Source organism: Mus musculus, chromosome 8 (assembly GCF_000001635.26).
Source record: "Mus musculus strain C57BL/6J chromosome 8, GRCm38.p6 C57BL/6J".
NCBI lineage: Eukaryota > Metazoa > Chordata > Mammalia > Rodentia > Muridae > Mus > Mus musculus.
In genome coordinates, this window is record NC_000074.6 from 93,809,742 (window position 1) to 93,829,500 (window position 19,759).

General features: G+C 48.1%; 1 protein-coding gene and 1 long non-coding RNA gene across 4 annotated transcripts in view; one reads left to right on the forward strand and one right to left on the reverse strand.

Annotated features, from left to right (window-relative positions):
• The first annotated feature begins 411 nt into the window (after nt 1–411).
• Gnao1 (guanine nucleotide binding protein, alpha O) overlaps nt 412–19,759 on the forward strand; it is a 159,236-nt gene continuing 139,888 nt past the window's right edge. For 2 of the 3 annotated variants that reach the window (NM_010308.3, NM_001113384.1), the window contains exons 1-2: nt 1,097–1,712; nt 1,910–1,952. In NM_010308.3, the coding sequence (NP_034438.1) occupies nt 1,595–1,712; nt 1,910–1,952 (161 nt within the window). In that variant the 5' untranslated portion in view covers nt 1,097–1,594. Of the gene's footprint in view, nt 1,713–1,909; nt 1,953–19,759 lie in introns of all 3 variants that reach the window. The other variant, XM_011248311.3, reaches the window with a different exon arrangement.
• 4930488L21Rik (RIKEN cDNA 4930488L21 gene) lies at nt 1,953–3,814 on the reverse strand. The gene has a single exon (NR_026888.1). It is a non-coding gene; the product is annotated as an RIKEN cDNA 4930488L21 gene (long non-coding RNA).

Genomic DNA, 19,759 nt, shown 5'->3' on the forward strand with positions numbered 1-19,759 from the left:
ATATAGAGAAAAATTTAAGGGAACAAGTATTTGCTAGAGGCTTTCATGAAAGACTGTCCCTGGGCCTTTGGCATCAAGCCATCCTAGGATGGTAACCATCTCTAGCGACAGAGGTTGTGGGCATCTCGCGGTAAGGCTCACATTGGCTAAGGGAGGCAAAAACTCCTGCGGAGCAGGCCTTGCCTCTTCTCTGCCTGCTACTTTCCTCTCTACTAGCCCAGTCTCTAGACACTAGATGCTCAATAAATGCGGACCCAAATCCGTCACTGAGCCCCAGCGCGTTATTATGGAGTGAGCGGGTTTATCCTGACCCACTACCTCCTCACATCTGCGGAGGCACCATAGCTCGACTAGGGGCTACACCTCCAGCCGCGAAGGAGAACAATCGGTAAGGCGATCTGCCGGAGACACGACCCAGAGCCCGAGGGACCAGGAAGCTGGAGGCTCAGGCCCAGGGCTGGGGACCACCTGACCGCCGCGCTGGGGTTGACAGGAGGCGGGCCGGGCGCGCGAGACCCGCCGGGGTGGGGCGGGGTGGGGCGCAGGCGCGCGCCCGGCCCCAGGCCCCGCCCTCCCCAGCCCGGCACGCTCCGGGAGCCGCGGGGGGAGGGGGACCCGAGAGTGGGCGGCGCCGCGCGCGCGCGCCCGCTTGTCTGACGCGTCCCGCGGGCATGCGCGCCGCCCCCGCCCGCGCCGTCCCCGGGGCCCCCGGCGCGCGGCCCTGCTGACGTCAGCGGGCGGCTGGCGGAGCGCTGCGCAGGACCAGGCGCACTCGAGAGCTGCGCTCGCCTCGCCCCCCCCCTCCCCGCCCGCCCCGGCGCGCGCGCGCGTGCCCTGCCCTCCCTGCCCGCCTCTTCTCGCGCTCCCCGCTGGCCGCGGCTCCCTCGCGCTCTCCCCGTCTCCTGTCCGCTCCGCCGAGCGATGCGAGTTCTGGGCCCCGGCGACGCCGCCTCCCGCTAGAGAGAGCTGCACCCCCCACCCCCGGCCCGGCCCTCTGCCCAGCCCTGCCCCGCGCGCGGGGGTCGGAGAAGGCGCCGCGGACGCATCGACGGCCGAGGAGCGGCGATGCACATGCACTAGCGGCACCCCCTAACTCACTCCCTCCACACCCCGCGCCACCGCCGCCTCCACCTTCTCCGCCTCCGCCTCCTCCTCCTCCGCCTCCGGCAGCCGCGGCAGAAGGACCCACCCTGCCCCCCACCCCACCCTCCGCCGGCTCCGGCTGCGGATCCAGCCTCGACTCCTATTTTATTTATTTTGGGTCGTGCACTAGCCTCGGTGCCTGCAACCCGCGCCTCCCGGGCCCGCGGGCGCCTCCTCTCTCGGCTCCGGAGCCCCAGACCCCGGCTACCCTCACCTCGACACCCCCAGACCCCAGCCAGCCGCCGCTAATCTTCGCCGCTGGAATCTTAATAGAGGCTGTCCTTTTGGGGGGATTCTGGTCTTTCGACAATTTTGTTCCCAGCCAAGGAGAGGATATCGTGATTTTCTCCCCTTTGAGCCCAGGCTCTGCTCTGTGGGGGGGTGGGGGGCGCGCCGACCCGGGGAGTCGTGCCAGCCTAGTCGTGCGGGCTGTGGCAGGGAAGGGGCCACCATGGGATGTACGCTGAGCGCAGAGGAGAGAGCCGCCCTCGAGCGGAGCAAGGCGATTGAGAAAAACCTCAAAGAAGATGGCATCAGCGCCGCCAAAGACGTGAAATTACTCCTGCTGGGTAAGGACCTGGGTAGCCACCCCCGCCCCTCGACCCCCGCCACAGTTCCCAACCCGACTTGCGCCCTGGGAAATCTGGTCCCTGAGTTGGCAACACCTTGTGCCCAGGAGCGCCCACCCTGTGCATGCCTTGAAGCCCCCTTCCCATTTCCATGAGCTGACACTCACCAGTTTCCCCCCCTCTGTGTGTCCCAACAGGGGCTGGAGAATCAGGAAAAAGCACCATTGTGAAGCAGATGAAGTAAGTCCCTGTGTCATTGGGATTTGTACTTTTATTAAGAATAATTTATATCGTTTTTATTATCTTGCTCACCCATATTTGCTCTCCAGGCCTGGTTTTTAATTCGCGCACACACAGAAGAAACCCGAGGTTGCCTCCCCTCCCCCACTCCCTACGTTGGTTCTGGGTCCCCCACCCCAACTCCTGGGGTCGGTGTTTGCGGGGAGGGAATGAGAGCGCCTCTAGTTGTATGAATGACAGTGTCCGCCATATTGATCAGAACATCACACTATTGGCGTGCTTATGATCATAACTCTTGCTCGTGGAGTATTTCGTGTTTCACTGCCTCCATTTCTGTCTCTGCCTCATCTTCTTTCCCCTCCTCCTCCACCCCACCCCTCGAATCCCACTTCCCCCTGCTTCTCTTGAGGCAGTGATTTTGAACTTGACTAAAACATGGAGGGGACCCAGCCCTAGCAGATTGGGGTGGAGGATCAAGTGTTTGCTGTTCACGAGTTTGGTGCTGAATTCCTGGTGGCTGTGGCTTAGACGACCCCCCCCCCCAAAGCGAGCAAGGGTTAGGGGAGGGGGCGTGCACTGGGGAGAAAGGATGGGTTTCCAAGCGGATGTGACAGACACAGCCTTATCCAAGGCAGAGGTGGGAGGGTCTGTGGGGCTAAAAGCCAGTTTCATCTGCCCTCCAGCCCCTCTCCTCCCTGGCCCTCCAGCCTTTGCTCTTCTGACACCCGCAGGTTCCAGTCACTGTGTAGCCTTTATCGTTGTATTTACACTCTGTATTCTACCTTCAATGCGGATTTCAGGCCCTACTTGCCACCGCCCCCTTTCTGCCTTAGATATCAGTTTCCCCTCCTAATTAACTGGGGGTGGATTTGAGTGATGGTTGAAAATTAAAACAAAATGGGATATTCCTTCCTTTCCACATTTCCCCACTTAGGAGCCTCGCCCGTCCTTCCTCCTCTCTGGCTTGCTTCTTGCCCCATCCACTCCACGGTTCCCGGTGAGCCTCCAGGCAGCTCTGCCTGGGGAGGGGTGGCCGGCAGGGAACGGGTGCGTGCCTTCCGGGCCTCCTGGCCCTGTTTCCGTTGGCCTGTCAGTTCGGGACGGAGGAGTTCGTTAGGACCGTTTAGCGAGGATTCCATGTCGCTTTGCTGTGACACCTTCGTGCACACACAGCTCCTAATTAGAGGTTGCTGTGCTGTAAACAAAAATGATTATTTTTCAACTTGACAGAATAGCCGAAGTAATTGCATCCCGTAGGAAAACAATGGAAAATAAAAGCCCCTTTCGAGGGAAGGTGGGTGGGAGACAAATCGTGCTTGTGGTTTCAAAACCAAGAAGCAAAAATTCTTGCATGTGTAACAGGCATGACAAGCGAGTTCCAGGCGGCGCCATGATGGTAGGGAGCAGCGACTAGGAGACAGTTTCTCCCATCTGCTTGGCATGTTCTTATTTGCGTTCGAGAGCTCCCGGGGGCTTTCTTCTCACAGGCCCCTTCGGCTAGCCTCACCCTTCTGAGCCACCAGTAATTTGGCCTGGGGTTTCTCTGGGGCTTGTGCAGTCCAAATGGATGGGGAGGCGGGGCCTGGGGAATTGCTCTTTGCAACAAGGTGCATGTTGCATCTGCCTGGAGCCCTCGCGTGTCGGGAAATGCAAACCGCGCCACCTCTTTCTCCTTAGGGGCAGGTTTCGAAACTTCACAAGTCTGTAATCCACTGTGGCAGGCCGGGAGTCCGGTAGAAGCCTCGGCCTCCTGAGCCAGGGTGAGGTTTCAGGCGTTGTAAGTGGTGGACAGCGCCCAGCCGAGGCTGGAAAAGTCGATGGGGCTGAGCTTGGCTCGGCGGTGTTCGGCTCCGCTCGGCCTGACCTGGGAGCGGGGCTCGGAGGATCTCGACAGTGTTCGGAGCACAGTCGGGGTCCAAGCGGAGAGGGCCGAGCGGCTTCGGCGGCTTCGGAAAGGCCCCGAAGACATTCGGAAACCCTCGGCAGGAGGAGGGCAAAGGAGGTGGAATTGGGGGTGTGGGAGGGGATGGCAAAGAAACTTTGCATCCACCAAAGCAGCTTGCTACCTGCTCTTCCTGAACATGCCTCATAAATTAGGTTGATTTAATAAGAGGTTTAAAAATACGTATCGAGTCCCCAAAAGGGCAACTTGCCTTTTTTATTCAAAGAAAGCTTAGCTCTCTGAGGAGATCCGTGTGCCACTTTAGAATGGAAATTCCTGATTAAGTCCTGGGGCACGAAATCTTAAAGGAAGACTGAGGAGACATTCTGAGGAAAGTCCTGTGCGTCTGACTTATATTGGGTTGCACTGAGGAAGATGGGGTGAAGTGTCCGATGTTTGATTCTATTTAATCGGAAATCAGAACATTTTTCTCTTTTCCTGCATTTCTTCCTTTCTCTATTCCCACAAACACCTTTTCTGTGAAAACTGCCTGTCAAAACTGAGATTTTTTTTTTGTAATTGATTTTTTTTTTGTTTGTTTGTTTCCCTTTAAGAACAAAACGTGCCAGATCTCTTTAGGAAATCGGCTAGGTTTGATCAGAATGTCCACCAGAAATGGGTGTGAGCACGCCAGTTGTGCCACAAAAAACCCAGCTGACCTGCCCTCCTGAAGCATTCATGAATGGCAGTTTTTCCTATGAGCTGAGCCTGAAATAAATCAGATCAGGGACTTGTGCCAAGCCGAATGCAGGACTTGTTTTATTAACCACAAAATGTGAGGTTGGTGTCACTGTATCCCGGTGACAGATTCTTTGGAGTCCTCACTTCCAGAGATGGGTTTTGAGATCACCACTTGAGTGAGAGTCATTTGTAGCCGGGGAAGATTGTACTTTCTGGGTGGGGCCAGCCCAGAAAGCCTCGGTAGCATTTGCAGAAAGCAATTTCCTGTTTCCCTGTGCAATATGATTGGTGACGAGCCCGTCAGGCCATATGTGTAAGTTAATTCAGATGCTGTGTTGTTTCACCTAGGCAGATGAAATTAGATGGTTAGAGAGTCTGCCGTTGGTGACACCCTGTGAGGAGCCAGGGATTGGGCCTAGTAGCACAGCCCCTTCCTTTGGGTTGAGAGGAGGAATATTGCTATCCGAATGTTATCAGATCCTTTGTCATCAGCGTTTTCAGAAGGCAAGGAGCTGCTTCAGTCGGCTTGTGTCCTCGTCCAGGTTGCGGTGCTGCTTATGAGGAGGAATCAGAATATGCCTGTAGCAGCTAGTGAAGCCGTTAGGGACTGGCAGGCAGAGACACTGCCTAGAACAGGGCGTTATTACCCTCATCAGCCCAGGGCCGTTACACACTCAAACCTTTGGAATTTTTCTGCACAATGCAATAAGGGGGAGTTTGCATCAATTTTCAGAAGCCTAATTCTCAAGTGTTTAAAATCTTTTGGGGTGTGTGTGTGTGTGTGTGTGTGTAAAGGACAACTCCATGGAGTCTGTTCTTCCTTCTACCTTTGCATGGGTTCGGAGATCAAACTCAAATTGCCAGCCTTGTGACAAAGTGCCTTTATCCTCTGAGCTATCTTGCTGGCACCGCCTTTACCTTCATATTCTCTCTCTCTCTCTCTCTCTCTCTCTCTCTCTCTCTCTCTCTCTCTCTCTCTCTCTCTCGTGTGCATTTGTGGATTAGTGTCTGGAAGGTCTCTGTCATGCAATATACAACATTTAAGTTCCAAGACACGAACGGTGGTGATTGAAGTAGTGCAAGTGCAGCTTCACACGTCCTATGAGTAGGGGTGGCTCCTTTCCTCTGCGTGGCACTTTGCTTGTGTTTGGGGCCTGTGACCTCACGTGGGATATACCCTCATCATTGTTTCAGTAATTAGGGATGCTTTTACACAGACTAATAAAAATTTTAAGGCGAGTATAAGTTTTATTGGATTTTTGAACCCTTGCAAAGAAATGTCTTAGAATTATATTTTATGATGCATAGAATCAATAGTGTCACTTTAACTGACCTCCCAGTTCTGAACACTGGGTGACAGATGCTTGGACGTGGCACTGTAAAATGACCGCTGGAGTTGCTCTGAACATTATAATTTGCCTTGACTCGAGGTGCAATGTTTGCTGGGGTATTTACCCCACATTCTCTAGAGCATTAGGTTTTTGTTTTGTTTTTCAGTAAGTAGAGGTTAAAGTTTGCAAAAAGGCTTGGCTTGCTACCTAGAAGTCTATACCTGTATAGGCAGAATGAAATGGAACATTCATTTCTGGAGTGCAATTTTTTAAGAAATTTAAGGATTTGCCTATTGAAGATATCGCTGTTCATACAAACATCCCAGCCCTTACAACTGAGGCTTTAGCATACCACTCTGTCAGGGAAGGTGGCGGTTTTGAAAGGTCATTGTCTGCCAAAATGATGGTGGCTTCCTCCCAGCCGACCTTGACTTTATAACTGGGTGTCAAGACCATTTGTTTGGCTTCAGGCCTGTGGTGCTTTCAGCATCTAGTGAGTGACAGGCATTAACAGAGGGGGGAGGTGACAACTTGCAACCATTACTTTGTGCAAATAGAGCCATCTGAAAGGGCATTTCCTACCCTTGTCCAAAGATCTCTCGGTGACAGTAGCAGCCCACTGAGAGCTGCTCTTCAAGATGGTGGGCTTGCTGTTTCTGTAGTCACTTTGTCGGCTGCCCTCCCTCCCCACTTCTGTCTCCACATTTATTCAAGTAGATGTACCTTGCTCACCGGAGACAGTGTGAGTGCGAACAGAGTGTCAGACCCAGTAGCAGCAGAGGAATCCTCCCTCGATGACGGATGGTGCTCTCTCCCTTCTTGCTGTTCACTGAGGTGTGAGTACCAGGAGGACAGCCAGCAATCCACCAGATCTCATCAAAAATTGGCTGTGCAATTCTTGAACCTCAGTGGATTCTGAGATGGAACCTGTGTACTTGTGGAAAGGTCTGTGGTCATTGGATTAAGTAGGTGAAGCTTTTATGCAGACTGAGAAGGCTGAATAGGAATCCAGCATTTCTTCCCCCATGTTTGGGAAGCCGGTTCCGTGCTCAGGAACTGGCTTGCTTCTTTTGATGCCTGGGGTGCCAAGATTCTCTTGTGCATCTTAGGAGGCCATGTCTGTTAGAGTTAGGCCGATATCACTGGTTGTTTTCAGCTGCTTATCCTACACTACGTCAGTTAACTCTGGAGATCTGAGCAGAGTAGGGCCTACTTTCCTGACATGTACTTATGTGAATGCATTAATGTGGGTGTGGGCACTTGATTTCCCTGTATGCCAGCCTGTGTTCAGTTAGACCAGGGCTTCTCAACCTTCCTAATGCTGTGACCCTATAATACAGGTCCTCATGTTGAGGTGACCCTCCCCCCCACCAGCTCTACAGTTATTTTCATTGCTACTTGATAAGTGTAATTTTACTACTGTCATGAATCATAATATAAACATTTTTAGAAATAGAGGATTACCAAAGGGGTTGAAGCCCACAGGTTGAGAACCTCTGGAATCCATCTTAATCTGAAAGGCAACCAGCAAGCCTGCGATAGGATATGGTTTCATGCTGAAAATCATTTGGGCAGGGTTACCCTCCAAAGCTGACACTAGAAAAGAACAACTTTTAATTCTGAAGAAAAAAAAAGCATATATGTATGTGTGCTCATGCACAAAACTGCATGGGCTTAAAATCAGGTGCATGTTTGTTGATTGCATTACAGAAGGTCTTAACATGCTCAGATTGACTATATTGTAGGAATTGGTTTAAACTTATATCCCATTTGTATTTTATCACATTTTTCTCATTATGCCACCTAGCCCTGGTGGAAAGGACATTGTTGAACAATCAGCAGTTTGTACATGGGGCAAGAGGAGAAACAGTGGTAACCTGACTGGCCTGGGCAAACAGATGGCTTCTCACTTAGTGAAACCAGTTGGCATGCTTCTCTGGAGTGGAGAGATGTTGAGAACATTACTCTGCAGCCAGGCTGCTGACCTTAAAACATGTCAAGTCTAGATTCTATTGTGTAGATGTGTGTGTTACCTCTTGCCTATGAGACAGGGCTGACAATCAAAGCAACTATTCAAAGTTGGCGCAAGAATGAAATGAGTTAACATAGGAAAGACTTATAACTGTGCCAGGAACATAAAAATCATTATACAAAGGTTAGTTCCGTTTTTATTCCTTTGATTGATTAGCGGGTGTTTATTTCCCCTATGCAGTTCTCTTGGAAGTATGGACTTGGCTGACCTCTGAACCATAGATGAGGGACAGTGGTTCACGCTCTGCTCAAGGCCTCTTCCCCTTGCCTACTCTGCAGCACCAGTTACATAACACATCATGTCGTCAGAACTGAGGTGACATTTCTTTATGGCGCAGCTGCTTCAGCCCAAGAGACTGGGGTAATATTACAGAGTGGGAAAGAGCACTGAACCCAGGGTACAGACGGGCACCCCTGCTCCTGCTTGTGAGCGCAGCTTCTTGAAAGACTTGGATCAAGTGAGCCCAAGTCCATTAATGGGCTATGAAACTGAGAGTGCAGCCCAATCTCTCTCTCTCTCTCTCTCTCTCTCTCTCTCTCTGTCTCTCTGACTCTCTTTACCCCTCTCCCTTTCTTTCCCTTCAATACTACAGATAAAAGCATCCATTATGGTTCTATCCTGAGAGGGTATGCAATACCCATGAAAGTCTTTTAAGGGTCACATAACTATACAATAGAATCTAGACCATAAATCCTGCCAGCCAGCAAAGTCATAGTACTGAGAAGCATTCTGACAAAAACATGTCTAGCTGAACTTTTCATGGAAAATGGTTCCCAAACCAAAAAGTCCTGCTAGTGTGAAACATGATGTCACTGGTAGGAGAAAGAACCAGAGAGAAGTGGTAGCTTCTAGGATGTTCAAAAGTGGAGACAACCTAGACATTCACCATGAATGGATGCATGTGCAGGAACGTGTCTGGGTTCATATGCCAAAGAGCCAGGGAATAGGGATAGGGACTTGTGTTGTAATCTTTACTCATTCGCTGGTTGACTCTGGGCAGACCATTTAGCCCTTCTTGGCCCTGGGTGGTTTGTCTCTTACCTGGTGGATGGCTTTCACTGTGAAATTTCTCTAGTGTCTTTTCTAGCTCTAAGGCAACAGTAAATGCAAAGAGAAACCTGGAAGCTGGAAATACAGGAGGGAGAGTGGGAGTACCTGCCACCCACAGCTTTTATCTGCTGAGCTGTCTTTAGTTCTAATATTCTTCACAGAGAAGAGGAAAAATATTGTGCTTTTCATAGCACCAAAAAAATTAAGGTAAAATAAAATCCTGCAAGACTAATAGAATTTGCCCCTTGCTTTGTCAACTGTCTGAGAAGCAAGCAAAATGGAAACTGGAGGATGATATACAAGAATAAGACTCCATGGCCAAGGATTTACCCTGACTTCTAGGTTTGTCTTAGATCACAGATAGGTTTTCTATAGAAGCTTGTTACCTGTAAGTCAGGAGAGGTAGCATACACGAACATATAAGCTCAGAGGAACACAAGGACCACTTTGTGGGATCAGCTGGGTTTCCATAGGAGTGTTTAGAGCAATAGAGCAAGATTCTGTCTAAAAAGAAAAGGATGAAAGAGAGGAGGAACCGGAGAAAGAATGTTATAAGAATACTTCCCTGTAAAGTGGCTCAGGGTCATCTTCGACCCCCACATGCATACCACACATTGTAAATTAATTAGATGTTAATGTGTTTGTTCCTTAGTAGTCTGGGTGTCCCTTCTTCACCAAGATGATTCCTCATTCCCACAGGCACTAAAAAACTGATACAAAGAAACTGCTCACAGAATACTGACTGAAGAGAAGAACAAAAAGAAATAATGTGCATTTTTTCTTAATAATGCACGTTTTTCATAACGAGGAATATGCCTCGTTACTTTGCTTAAGTCAGAATAATATTGAACGCTTTTAGTGGCTATGGATATTCAATCTGTTATCTTCATTTGTGGTTTCACAGCAGTTCATGAGGAAATAGCATTTCTGTCCTACAGCTAAGAGGCAAGGATCAGAGACATTAAATAGTTTGTTCAAGGTCATACAAGTTAGTAAGTTAGTGACAGTCTCGTTCAGACACTGATTTTTTTTAATTCCAAACCTGTCCCTTCCATTGCTATACCACACTAGTTCTTAATAGGTGACTACCACCAGTATGGACAATGGGGAACTAGAATCTGGGGTCTGAAATCCATCTATAAATTGGATGTCACCAGTTTTGACCAAGGTTGGTGACTGAGAGACTAGCATGGGCCCAATAGTGCTGCTATTCTTTGAAATGTAGTAGTGCTGGTGGTCCTCTTGTATCACGTTGACTTGGACACCAGTAGTAGTTTTCCCTAGCAACCACCCTGAGAGCTCCTATCTTTTCTATCCCTGCCTTTGAGGTGTGAGCCATGCTCCCGTGGCAGCAGAGAGGAGCTGCTTCTGAAAGCGTTGGCTTTGACTCCTGGAGGTGGCTTAGCAAAGACTGTGGGAAGACAGGAAGGAGATACAGCCACAAACTCAACTACGGGCATGAGGCCAGGGTGCCATGCACATAGAGAAGAGAGTCTTAGTCCCTAGCCTTGAAGAACCCAGGGCTTCCTTGATGTCTGTGTGTGCAGTGTGCTATGTGAAAACAGGGGGTGGCTTCTCAGGCAGGGAGATCAGGGAAGTCATCTGAATAAAATGGCCCGTGGGACACAACTTCAGAACAAGTGGTAGTTAGCCTGGTGGGAAAAGGGAAAGCCAACAGAGGACCAGAATGTACAGAGGCTGGATATGTCACCCAGAAGATGCTAGGGATACGGGTAACTCTCTCTCTCTCTGACTGGGGCAGTCTGTGAAAGAAATGTTAGAAAACGAGGGAGGAGAGGTGAGGCAGACACCGAGTCATGGAAGATCTAATGTGCTGTGATAACAACTTGATTTTATTCTGAAGATACCAAACTGCCACCAAAAGGAAATGGGTGGCAGGGTCAGTGCATTCGAGTCTGGGAGAGCAGACGGAAAGTCACTTGTACAATCCAGGCAGGAAACCATTTGGAACTAAGTTAAAGCAGCTGGGGTGGGGCAGATGGGGGAGGGGGAGCAGGCGGAGGAGGGGCAAGAAGAATGCATATTTGGGCAATGAAGTGATTAAACTTGCCTGAAGATTGGTTGAAAGGTGGATTGAGGAAGAGAGCAATTTTTGACAATATTGACAAGAATGTGTCCAGGATTCCTGGTTGGGGTCTCTGATGGATGTTTATTCCCTCAGCTAAGAGGAAGAAAGAGGGAACGTGTAGGGAGAGAAAGACGGCAGTGTAAGCAGTGAGTGCTGTGGAAGTTGATTACCTCAGCAGGCCAAGTGAGCTGGGCAGAAAGGCGCATCCTCACAGAGAGATCCCCGAATAATAACTTCAAAAGAACGGCCTGAGATGGAAAGGAAAAGGGACCCCAAGGCAGAACAACATCATGAAAATAAAGGCAGGGACCATTGAGGATGGGTCAGGTATTCCCAGTGTAGGAGACAGTGAAGGCTGGCAAGTGTCATTGAGTGTAGCAAGTCGGTGACTTGAACAAGAACATTCTCAGTGGTGTGGTGGGAGAAAAGCCAAACTGTAGTAGGAGTTAGGTGTATGCATCTGAGGAACAAACACAGTAGGGTCATGAATGGAGACCTGCTTACCTCCTGCATCAGCCTTGGAAGAGAGGAGATGAAAGTGAGGAGTGAGGCAGAGGGGTGGGGCCCGAGGAGGGCCTGATTCTTTGCCTTCTCTTGGCTAACATGGGAAGGCTTAGGTTCCTTGCAAAGCTGGAGGTGTGGGGGGCTCAATGGAAGCAGAAATTAAAGGCACAGAAAGGAGGAGATGAGGGAAGGAGCAGAGCACCCTGTCCCCCACCGACCCCCAGTTCCCTACGATGCACAGCTTGTGCTGGACGGGGCCACACCATGCTTCCTGCTTCTGATGGGACCTCTAAGAACTGAGAGTGTGTGGAGGAGCGGGGAGGAACACCTCCACCTTCCCATTTCTTTTCCTCTCTGAAGTGGGAAAGAAAGCTGTGTACGCGCTTACTGGAACTTCAAGGACTTGTCTCCTCTATTCTGTTCAAACCATTTAGCCATTCACATATCCAGTACTTACCTACTTCCTGTTATATGCTAGATACAGCTTTGCGTGCTTAGAGATTCAGTGGTGAACAGGGTACATCTCCAGGACATCAAGCAGTCTCCATGTGAGCTTAGTAATAACAGACTTGAGTTTTTGTTGTTGTTTTGTTCTGTTTTTGAGTCACACCTTTGGAACAGATCTTGGGCTAATTGCAGAAGGCTCCAGTCCCTATTTTGAGACCTGGCTTCATCACAGGAGATAACCAGAGACATGAAGGTGGTGAGAGGCAGCAAGGGCAAGTTTAATTTGGGTGGGAGCCTAGGTTGAATTGGGATGGGGCTGATTGGAGAAATGAAAGCTCAGTAGATACCTCTTACTGGCTGCAGGCCAGTGGTGGAACTGGTTGTCACTGCTGCTCAGATATAGAAGTGACTCCGGCTTTCCCAAGGGTAGTGACCCTGGGGTGGGCATGTGACTTAAGCCAGGGCTTTCTCTGGGATGTGTATGAAAAGGAAGCTGTTCAGTTGTACCCAGTGGGGAGCAAAGACGGTGGGAACCTGGAGCTGTCTGAGGCCAGGTTTGCACATCTCTGTTGTCCACTACAGAGAGAAGCTTGCTTAGAGGGAGGCAGATGGGGGCTATGAGAGTTTGGGAGACGGGGATCAGGGAGAAGAGACGTCTGATGGTCCTACTGCAATCTAGGAAGTTGAGAGAACAAATCAGGCCCTGCCTTTTCTTCTAAGTGACTTGACAACTAGCTTTTCGTTGTTGTTTTAATGTGGTGCTGAGGATTGAACTCGGGGCCCTTCACATCCTCCTTTGCAAGTACTTCTTCCACTGAGTTGCTATCACGACGTATGAACTGGGCTTCTGTCCCTTCTGTCCCTTATAGCGTACATCCCACAGAAGGGAAGAGCTTGCAAAAAGGCCTAAGAATGAGTACTAGGTAAAGCATAAAATCAAGGCCTGAGCGTGGATGGACCCTCGTGTAGTAGACAGTTTAGTATATGACAAGGTTGGGGACTTCAGGGAATATGACAAGTGACTGGAAAGGAGGAGTAAGACTGGCTTGTAGGTTCTCCTGATCATTAGGTACAGAGGTAAAGAGAAGAGATTCTTGCAGGAAGACTAGTGTCTGGTGGGACTTAGGGCTGAGAACATCCTTCTGGGGTGAGTCTGTGGTGGAGCTTATACCAAACCAGCAGGTTGGAAAGGAGCGTTTCAGGAAGCGCCAAGGCTCAGGAGAGGAACCAGGTCAAGCCATGAGCTGGCGTCTTGGGTTCTTTAGCGTCAGTTTCTGGAAATGCTGAGCAACGAGTTTGAGAGGAACTTCTTTAGCTTAGAGAAGGGGTCTGGTAGGATCTTAGGAGTACATGCCATTCCCTGGGGTACTTATGGACAGGAGGAATCTACAAGGTGGACGTGAGCCAGGGCACCTACCTACATGGGCCCCTAGCAACGGGGCCAAGGGGTCAGAAGCCCTGGAGGAAGCTGAGAGTGTCAGGGAGGGAATGGGCATCTGGAAGACATGAGAAATGAGGAAAGACTCAGTGTTCGGTGACTCAAACTACTGACCTCTGAAAGAGAGGAAAGGGACAGAGGACAAACTGAAGAAAATCTCAGTGGCAGAAAGAAATCTGGACTAAGAGTCAAAACACTCAAGTCCCTGTGGCCCTGGCAAGTTCCCTAATTTCTCAAGGTCTCAGCATTCTGCATGTAACTTGTGGGACCTGGACTGATCTGTTAAGTTTCTGGTTCAGTCTTAAGATCATAATTTAAATCCTGCTATTCAGCAAAACAGACGCTTTCCCAGGAAGGGGAGGGGTCTCTTCTTCCTCCCATGGCCATTTCCAGCTGACATAACAAATATAGCAAACTTAACCTTTCAAGTCCCTTGTGCTAAGGAGAGAAAAACTGGGATATCCGGGATTTGTGGACACACACACCTGTTGGTCCACTTGTTCTCTGCCCCGAGGATGTGGAGATGTGTTGCACACTGTCGGGGTTGCCAGAAGGACCAGTGCTGACAAGAAGACAAAGGCAAGACAACTTCTGGAGTCCCTGAGTGAATTTACACAGAGAGGAGGTACGCTTGTCAGCCTGACATGCTGTGTGTGGAGCTCCCGCCAGGGCAGGTATAAACAAGCCTGGGAACCCATGGCTTAGGAGGTCGACTAGCCTGAGGACACTGGAGGGCAGGGACAAGAGCTCCTGACGTAACTTCACATTCCTTCACAGAACACCAGCCCCCATCAGTGGGGGGCATCTGGGGACAGGTAGTGGAATGACAGAAGGGAGAACTTAGTTCTAAGCCATCCCTTCTGCACTGCCCACCCCATGTGAAGCTCTATGGCCGTTTCTTCTTTGGATGTTTCCTTAGACCTGCAGCCATCAATGGGCCTCACTACTCTACTGTTGACACGCGGATGTTTACTTTTACAAATATCAGTGAAGGACCAGCTGCTTTTTGGCACTTTCTTCTCTCCCATGAGCTCAAGAGGATGGACAAACTTCTGTCATCAGGATGTGACAGCGTTAGGGAAGGGACACAGTGAATAAATAAGGACAATTAGCTTACTTCCTAGAGTGGTGTGTGTCCCCCATGAAGGAAATTGGGGTTGAATAATGGGAAATCGTTAGGGAGAGAAGGGATAAGAAAGCAAGCCCAAATGCAAAAACCCTGAGACAGGAATCAGCAGAGGCCACACGAATGAGGCTGGAGCACGGGGATGGAGGAGTGAGGCCTGGTAAAGCTGAAGGGGCTGAAAGGGCAGCAGTAGAACGTGGGTTTCATTATGAATGCCATGAGAGATGTGACTGTGTATTTAAAAGGCTGGTGAGATGGCTCAGTGGCTAAAAGTACCTGCAGCCAAGTTGGAAAGCCTGAGTTCAATGCAGAACTCAGTGGTGGAAGGAGAGAACTGACCACCACTAGTGTATATATACATACACACTACACACACGTACACATACTGTACTACACACACATACTACACACACACACACACACACACACACATACACACACACACACACTGGAGCGGGGAGGATAAGTGTAAAAATTAAATGTAAAAGTCTAAAATATCCCTCTATGTTCAAGAAAAGAGAAAACCAGGAAGACAGAAGTTGCGGCATTTTGGTTTTGAGGGACTGGGGTGCGGGTTGAGGGGAGGAGTGGACTGTGGGGGCACCTGGGAGCTTCTGTGGGAGGTGGAAACAGTCCATGCCTTAATTGTGCTCATAGTTATACAGCTGTGTATTCTTTCAAAAGGGTGGATTTACTCTGGGTTAATATACTTCAATAAACTTGTCTAGTAAAGTATACAGGATGCCATGTGTATATATAGGTGTACATATAGGTTATACCTGTAATCCCTGAACTCAGGGAGCTGAATCAGGAAGATGGCCAGTTGGAGGTCTGCCTGGCTTGTAGAGGGAGGCTGTCTCAGAAGTAGGGATGAGGGGAAGGGGATAAGAGAAAGTGGAAGGTAAATATGACTAGGAGGTATTATATAAATTGATGAAACTGTCAAAGAATCATTTTAGACTACAGTGTAAATTTAAAAGGAACCAGAGTAAGCTTGGACAGAACTGTCATGTCTACTGTGTAGAGGATGGTGACAGGGAAGTCTAGAGGGAGAGGCCACCAGGCAGATGGGCAGTTCCTTCATCCATGTCTTCTTACAGCTTAGACTGCATCACATGCTGTTCTGGAGACTTCCTCACATCGGTTTACTGATGTGTGTTCCTAGTCTTCCTGTTTACACAGCTTTCCTTTACAACTGTTGTATAAGCTCGAGTGGAGAGAAGCCAGCTGCCTCATGGGGCAGGCCCACAGGACGGGCGTGCTTACCACATCAGTGCCCTTACATCCAAGGGCTGCCTTCAAGCTCCTCAGCCCTCTGAGCCAGGTCTAGTCTAGCTGAACAGAGAGCATAGATACACATGTCACAGTATCCCCATTTTATAGATCAAGAAGTCAAAGTGAAAAGAAATGCATACAGCAGCATCCAGAGCTGTGGTAATATGGAGTTTGCCCTTTTCATAGCCATCATCGTGGTGTGGGTGGGAAATTAATCAGTTTTTCTGAATCTTAATTTAATCATTGACAAGAGACAAAAACTGAACAATCCCTGCGAATACACTGTAAGGATTGACTGAGGCCATGCAGCTGAGAATGGTTAGCAGTTAGCACCTAGCTCAAGTTTCCCAAACTAGCTATTGGTGTCACTTTACTTTAGTAACAAAATGGCTTCTTGTTAGTGACTAGTCCATAACCACTGTTGTGCGCACACTGGGATCTGGATGTTGGATCTCGGGGTATCTCCGGCCATGGCAGAGCTAACTCGGTTTAGTGTGTTCTTATTACCAGTTGCTCAGTTCAGAGCTAACGACTTGTTACCAACTCAGATACTTAAACACGCTATTAACTATGGAGCACTCACCATGGCAGGGCACTGTAGACAGATTACAATAGTGTCAATTCCACATCTGCCCCTTGTAGCAGAGCTGTTTTATGGCTGGTGAGCTCTGTCACCACATGAAATGGAAGTCTCCCTGGTAGCTCCCACCAATGAAGACATCTGGGAAGACTCCCTGGAAGTAGTAACATTGCAACTATTTTTAGGGCTGCAGAGAAGTCTCAGTGGTTGCTTTTCCAGAGGCTCCGGGTTCAATTCCCAGCATCTGTGTAAACTAACAACTTCTTGGAACTCCAGTTCCAGACCTGGCCTCTGCAGGCACTGCATTCACATGCTATGCAAATATATCTACAGGCAAAACACCTATACACATAAAGTGAAAATAAATAACTAAAAACAAGGAAAGAAACTGTTTTGCAAAGTTAATTAAGAGGCTGTAGGGTTGCCTCAGCAACTAAAGCAGTGGCTGATCTCACAGGGAGCCCAGGTTCGATTCCCAGCACCCACATGGTGGCTTACAATCACCTGTAACTCCTGTTCTAGTGGATCTGACACTATTTTCTGGCCTCTGTAGGCCCTAGGCTCACAAGTGGTGCACAGACACACATGCAGGCAAAATACCCTTACATATAAATTTTTTTAAATTAAAGAGTGCATATATATTTCTAATTTTTTTGTATTTTAAGACATCTTATTTTTAAATTATTCATATATGTGGAGTCCAAAAGAGAACATTTGGATCTCCTGGAGCTGGAGTGATAGGCATTTATGAGCCACTGATGTGAGTCCTAGGAATTGAACTCTGGTTCTCTCTGTTAAAAGCATTTACACATTCTTAACTCCTTAGCCATCTCTCCAGCCCATGTATATAACTGTTACATAAAACAGAATGCACACACGATGTAGTTCACATCTGTTTCAGGTGTGTTTGATAGGCAGTGCTTTAGTAATTATCAGTGTGTGAAAAGGCAGGCTATTGCTGGAACCCAGGAATATCTCCCTTCCCAGTCACAGCTCCCGCCTCATCCTTGGGACCTTGGCGTTTCTGACAGGTGCCTCCATTCTTTCTCTAGAGTTCACACCAGTGTAGGAAGCCTTTAGTCAGACTGTCCAGTTTTTGCCTGAGTTTGACATAGTTGGAACTATACCACTAGATACCAAGTCTTGTGATCTTTCTTTCAATGATATGTTTATAATATTTGCCCAAATTGGTATATATAGTTGGGATTTGTTCATTTTGATTGTTATATAATATTATTATATCACATACTGTATATTCATTTATTATTATGAATTTTAATGTTTTATGGAGCACTCAGAAATATTTGTGAACATTCATGAAAATGTACTATATATTACATATTTCTTTGCTGTGTGGTATTTATTGTTATAAATCAGCCACGACTATGCCATTTTTAAGTTTGAGCTGATTACAAAGAGTACTGCTTTGAATACATTCATGAGAGTGAGTGACTCTGTGTGTGTGTGTGTGTGTGTGTGTGTGTGTGTGTGTTCATTCTGGGGCATGTGCATTTGTAAAGGGTTCTGATGTGGAATTGGTAGGGATTTTAACTGCCTACCATGTTAACTTCCCACACTCTGTGACAGTAACGTCTTCTATCAGACTAGTGGAGGGACCCCTATGGTCAGCGGCTTCTGTTCTACAGCTTACAGGGCAGCGGGTCTTCACTGTGCATTTGCCTCCCGTGTTCTCGATGGGCTTAGAAGCAGAACAGTTCCAATGTCCATTGAGAAGTTCTTTCCCATCCTACTGAGCGGCTTGTTCTCTTGCTGACTTTGCCCAGGTTCTAATCCTCTCGTTGGTTTGTAGGCACTCATCGTCCTGGTTCTTCGTCTGGTCCTGTCACGGTTCTGGGTCCCACCCTCTTCTGTACCTTGTCCTCTCACCCTGCTCATGGTGGTCTGTGATAGAGATGTGTCCTCATTTTTAATGCAGCCGTGTTTTCTTTCTCTTATAGCTACTGGTTTTTGTGTCCTAATTAAGGAGCTTTCCTTTCAAGGTGACAAATGCTGCCCTCCTTTTTTGTCACTCTCTTCAACACACTTTGAGGCTTTTCCCCTTCCTATGGAGCTGTTTGATTTGCCTGTGTGCGCTCTATGATAGGGTCCAGTTTTGTTCCTCCCTAAATGGATGCTCACTTACTCCAGCATCAGTCATGGAGAAGGCCATTCTTCATGTCCCTGTTTTGTGAGATTGATTCTCTGTGCTGTGAACCATGTGTTTATACATAGCGGGGCAGTGGTCTTGACTGATTTTATTCTTAATCCATCACCATAAAGTGTCTTATATTTGATTTAGCAAATGTTCCTCTTTTGTGTTCACAGGCTATTGGCCCTCTGAGTACAAATGCTAGAATTTTTATATACAATGTGTACATGTGCATGCGCATGCACACGCACACACACACAACTTTCTTGTGACTTTGATTCTTTGAATTCTCTAATCTGTTAGATTAGAACTGATGTCTTGAAATGTCTAGAGTCTTTCTAATCCATGAGCATGTTCTCACTTGGAGTTACAGTTCACCTGCAGGTTTGCACTTGGTGTGCATCCTTGTGTAGACAAATGTGTAATGGCATGTATGTCTCATTATAATAGCATACCTGGAATTTTCACTGTCCTAAATCTCCCTGTGCTCCCTCTATTCTAATCCCTCTCTCTCTCTAAGCCCTGAAGACCACTGGCCTTGTCACTGTGCTCATCGCTTGCTCTCCTGAAAGTCATAGAGTTGTAGGCACATGGGAATTGTGGCCTTTGCAGACTGACTTCATTCAGGTTTCCTTCATCTCCTCTCAGGCTTTGGAAGTCCGCTTACTGTTAGTGCTGAACAAGATTCCGTTATCTGAATTACCATAGATTTCTGCTTTTTCTTCTTTTATATACATGGTTGGAAGTCTTCATTGCTTCCAAATTTTGGATTATTTTAATAGAGCAGTTATTAGCTGCTGTATATTTCTAAGTGCAGGTTTTATGGGAGACATGTTGTAAGCTTTTTTTTTTTTCCTTTGTAAATACCAAAGAACACAATTGCTTGGATCGAGTTTTAAAAAGACAAAAACAACAACAACAAATAACAGTTAACCACTAAATTATTCCAGAGTGAGTTTACCTGCCATGTCCCCACCAATAATGCATGGGAGTTCCTGTTGCTCTGTGACCTTCCCAGCATTTGGTGTTGTCAGTGTTGTAGATTTTCAGATCTGTGTGTAGTGGTTCCTCAGTAATGTTAATTCCCGAATGACGTGATATTGGGCACCTTTCTATTGACTCATTTGCCATCTCTTTGTCTCCTCTAGCAAGATGTCTTTTGC